The sequence below is a fragment of the Nelusetta ayraudi genome, unplaced genomic scaffold (genome assembly GCF_046127955.1).
Source record: "Nelusetta ayraudi isolate G7.1 ecotype Tasmania unplaced genomic scaffold, CSIRO-AGI_Nayr_v1 ptg000023l, whole genome shotgun sequence".
NCBI classification, from domain to species: Eukaryota; Metazoa; Chordata; class Actinopteri; order Tetraodontiformes; family Monacanthidae; genus Nelusetta; species Nelusetta ayraudi.
This window is the reverse complement of record NW_027466073.1, coordinates 2,913,837-2,918,485: the sequence shown is the minus strand read 5'-3', so window position 1 is coordinate 2,918,485 and position 4,649 is coordinate 2,913,837. Positions and strand designations below refer to the sequence as shown.

The 4,649-nt window shown below is 46.9% G+C and overlaps 1 protein-coding gene across 1 annotated transcript; it reads left to right on the top strand.

Moving 5' to 3' along the window:
- Positions 1–407: 407 nt before the first annotated feature.
- LOC142889612 (olfactory receptor 52D1-like) lies at positions 408–1,686 on the top strand. Its single transcript, XM_076028393.1, has one exon. The coding sequence runs from the start codon at positions 574–576 to the stop codon at positions 1,666–1,668; it is 1,095 nt and encodes a 364-aa protein (XP_075884508.1). The 5' UTR covers positions 408–573; the 3' UTR covers positions 1,669–1,686.
- The last annotated feature ends 2,963 nt before the right edge of the window (positions 1,687–4,649 follow it).

The following is a 4,649-nucleotide window of genomic DNA, read 5'->3' as shown; positions in this document are numbered from 1 at the left end:
AAACTAATAAAGTCTTTCCCACCAGAGACGTGTGTGTATGTGTGTGTGTGTGGTTGTGTGTGTGTGTGTGTGTGTGTGTGTTAATTGGAGGATAGTTACTGCGGAGGTCCAGACCCAGAGGACCTGGAGTCTTCAGGGACGTTTGGACTTTGCCTACAAAAGGTCGAGGAGACGTTGGTCTGTGGAGAGCAGCAGACGAAGAGCAGCAGGTAAGAGGCCTCACTCTGACCACCTGCCTCGTGGTAGATGTTGTAGTGTCCGTGGCAAGGCAGTTAGTCCCTTGGATTCTGCTGCGGAGTTAAAGGCACATTTCAACAGTTTGGATGCACTGAAATTATGACTTGCTGTAGTTGTAGTTCAGAAAAGACAGGTTAGTTTAGTCTGTTTGGTTTATTCTGTTTGTTCAGACTGGTTAGTTTAGTCTGGTTAGTATGGAGTGCTAAGTTTGAGGCAGAGAGTAACTTTTGCCACAGAAGACACTGAGACACCCAGTGACCTCAGTGAAAAACTGCTTGCTGCTGCCAAAATGATTTCACCACAGCTCAGCCAGTTTTTGTGTGTGTATGTGCGCGCATGTGTGCAGCAGCAGCAACAGCAGCAGCAGCAGGTCGTCCTGAAGGTCCTGCTCCCGCAGATGGACTGAAGACCCCCCAGCCAGGCCTCCGCAACGGTCCCATGCCGGCCCTCAACTCCTCCCACACCAGCTTCCTGCTGCGGGGTTTCCCACTGCTGCAAGGCGCACAGCGCCGCCTGCTGGCACTGCCCTTCTCGGCCTCCTACCTGGCAGTGCTGCTGGGCAACTCGGCGCTGGTTCTTGTGGTCTTGCGGGCCAGGCGGTTGCGCAGCCCTATGAACCTGCTGATCTGCTGGCTGTGCCTGGTGGACGTGTTGGCAGCCAGCGCCATCGTACCCAGCCTGCTGCTCAGCCTGCTGCTGGACCTGGACAGGGTCTCCCTCACTTTCTGCCTGCTGCAGATGTTCTCCACCCATTTCTTGTCATCGCTGGAGTCCACGCTGCTGCTGGCCATGGCGCTGGACCGCTACGTGGCTGTGTGTCTGCCGCTGCGCTATGGCCGTCTGGTGGGGGCGCCGGCACTGGCTGCCCTGTTGCTCTTCACGCTGCTGCGCAGCGGCTCCACCATGGGCCTGCTGGTCGCCCTGGCGGGCTCGCTGCACTTCTGCGGCTCTGACGTCATCCGCCACTGCTACTGTGACCACATGGCGCTGGTCAGCCTGGCCTGCGGCAGCACAGCCAGCAGCACTGCCGTCGGCCTGGCTGTCATTGCCTGCGTGGTGGGCGTCGACATCCCGCTCATCGCCTTCTCCTACGCCCGCATCCTGGTGGTGGTGCGCCGGGCGGCGGCAGCGGGCCAGGACTCCCGTAAGGCCCTCCACACCTGCGGGACCCACATGATCACCATGCTGTGCTTCTACCTAGTGGGCAGCGTCGCCTTCCTCTCCCACAACCTGCGCATCCCCATAACCCCTGACCTGAACAGCGTGCTGGGCGTCACCTACATCCTGCTGCCCGCCGCCGCCAATCCTGTCATCTATGGTGTTCGCACCCGTGAGATCCGGAGGGGCCTCTTGGCGCTGCTGCGCCTGAGGGCCACCGGGGGCCAGGTGCTCCCAGCCAGGAAGGTCTTCCAGCCGTCTGGGAAGGAGTGAACGGCCCCCTGCTGGCTGACTGAGGTGAGTTGCCCGCCAGGCTCTGTCCCCTTCCTTCCTTCCTGCTGTTGCTACACTTTACGTTAATAAACGTAAATCTGGGGAGGGATTGGGGGGCTGTGTGATGGCTAGGGGCTGTCGGGGTGGCACAGCATTGGGTCGGGCGGAGGCAGTGGGCAGGACTCCAGGTTGGTGTCCTGATGCTTCAGCTTGTTGTCTAGTGAAAGGCGCTTCTCCCGGTTGTTGGTCAGGAAGGGCATCAGCGTAAAGACCGTACAGAAGGTGGAGCTGGGTGCCACCAGGTCGCTGCACACAGGGGGTAACAGAGAGTTATGGGAGGGGCAGGACGGGGCGGGTTCAAGGGAAGCAAGATGTCCCGTCAGAAAGGAAACAACAAGGACCATCAGAAAGGAACCGTGAAGAACTGTCAGACAGGAACCAAGAAGGTCCTGCAAGGAAAATGGTAAATGGACAGCACTTACTGTATACAGCGCTTTCCAGCACGTTCACTGGAATGGCCTCTCATTCACCCATTTACTCACACACTCATACACCAATGGGGGGCCAGCCACATTGGGAGCAATTTAGAGTTCAGAGTCTTGCTCATGGAGCCGGGATTCTGCCAACCCTTCGATCAACAATTCACCACCCGCTCCACCAATTGAGCCAAAGGTCACCTGTCCAGCGAGGCCTCCAGGTGCAGCGGTTCGACAGACTTCAAGAACTGCCTGGTGGTCTCCGCAGTGGACAGAGGTCCCGGTTTCTCTGGGCAATTAATTTTTGCAAGGTAACATATGAGAAACCTCAATTGTATCAGAGGGCCGCACCAATAATGTACATATATTCAGACTGGCCTTTTCGGTTTAACTCTATTTCCATGTCTATTTTTTAGTTTTTATTCTATTGTATTAATCATTATTTATTGTGTGTAGCTTTTATCTGTAGTTTTATTGTATTTGTTGTAAAGTGTCCCTGATTGTCGGAAAAGTGCTTCTAAATAAAATGTTTTTAATGTGTTAAAATTATTATTAGTAGTAGTAGTAGTAGTAGTAGTAGTAGTAGTGGGACTTGATTTAAAACACTTAATCAAACTAATTAGGGCTTTTGTAATTAATTAAGCATATTTTAATCACATATCAATATTTGAGTTGGCAACAGAGGAGGGAAGTACTTTTATTATTTATCAGGTATCTGTACTTTACTTTAATAATTCATTAATTCCAATTTTTACTTTTACTCCCTAAAGTTGGACACAAATATCTGTATTTTGTTCTTCTTACATTAAAAAAAAAACATGCCTCTTGCATTTTTGTTTATAAGTATTCAAAATAATTTATGTTAAAAGAAATTAATTTATTATTATTATTATTATTATTATTATTATTATTATTATTATTATTAGAGTTATCTTTGCTAGAAGTGGAGCTATTTGAACTATGCTTGTGTGTAATTAAATGTAAAAGTGGATCCAGCTCCAGATATATGTATGTATATATGTAGGTATGTATATATGTATATTTCCAAAGCATGGACACTTACACTTACATTCCACATGGACAGCAGCCTTGAATTATTTCCTATTCTTTGTGTTTATATCCGTTTTGCCTGGTTGGTGTATCTGTTTTTCACTCTGTCCTGTCTGCCACCCTGGCTCACTCTGCTCCTTTCTCTCATTCTCTGTCTCCCCTCTATCTTTCTACTTCACCCCAACTACTCATAGGCAGATGATGGCCCTCTGGAGTCTGGTTCTGCCCTAGGTTTCTTCCCACAGGGGAGTTTTTCCCAGCCACTGTCGCATCTTTCTTGCTCCGGGGGCCCGGTATATATATACATATACAAACTGGTGCATTACTGCCACCAACTGATTAGGAGTATGGATCAGTAAGTCTCTTACCTCATAAGGCTAAATGAAACTAAAGTAACTAAATAAACAAAATAATTATATTAAATTAATACCAACTAGAAGATAATAAATAATTCACTAAATAAACGTACAAACCTCCATATTCTTCTAAATAACCCTGTTGCTCTTACGAACCACAACATGATTTGAACACTCTGACCTTGTGACTCTCCCCTCAGTATATCAAACACATTGAATCTTTCCTTTGGTCTGCTGAGTTTTTGTATCATTTGTCTTCTCTGTGTGCCTTTCCTTCCCTCTAGGCCAGGGGTGCTCACACTTTTTCAACATGCAAGCTACTTTTAAAATGACCAAGTCAAAAAGATCCACCTACTATAAAATAGGAACATATATTCATTCAGAAATATGTTTGAAGTCCAGTGATAAATAAAGAAAGAAAGAAAAAAAAAAGAAGAGGATTAAATGGGTCAACATGTTCCCATGTGCCCGTATGCTTATCATTGCACAGCAAACTCATGGTTTAAAATTGTTAAGATTATATCTGCCTATGTCTTATTATATCAGTAAAAGCATGTTTACGTTAAGATGTTTTGCTGTATATTTTTGTCTTTTTCAGTACATAGGTTAGGGATAATTGGTGTGTGTGTGTGTGTGTGTGTGTGTGTGTGTGTGTGTGTGTGTGTGGAACGCAGACGTTTTGCTAGCAGCATCTCCCAGGATCTCCGGCGCGTCTGCAGTGCGATTTAAAATGAAATCTGCTTTATGTCTACTTCATTTGATCTGAACAGTGCTACAGCCGATACGTCACATTTACGTTTCACTTTAAAACACAGCACATATAAAAACAAAATCCAGCACATCGTACATTATGACGAAAATAAACCAGATCCAGAGTGTTTTCTAATCATTGAGTTCCTGCCTGAACGATTCTACCTGCTGTAATTGACGCGGACGCACGACGCTGAAGTTGGCACCACATTCGCAGCGGTGCTTCTTAGGTTTCAATTCCACCTTAAAAAAAAATTAAAAAATTCCGCAATTTGCTGTAATAATTTCATTATTTGTTGTTTGTTTGTTTGTTAATTGTTTGTTGTAATAATGTAAATTTCCGGTCCTG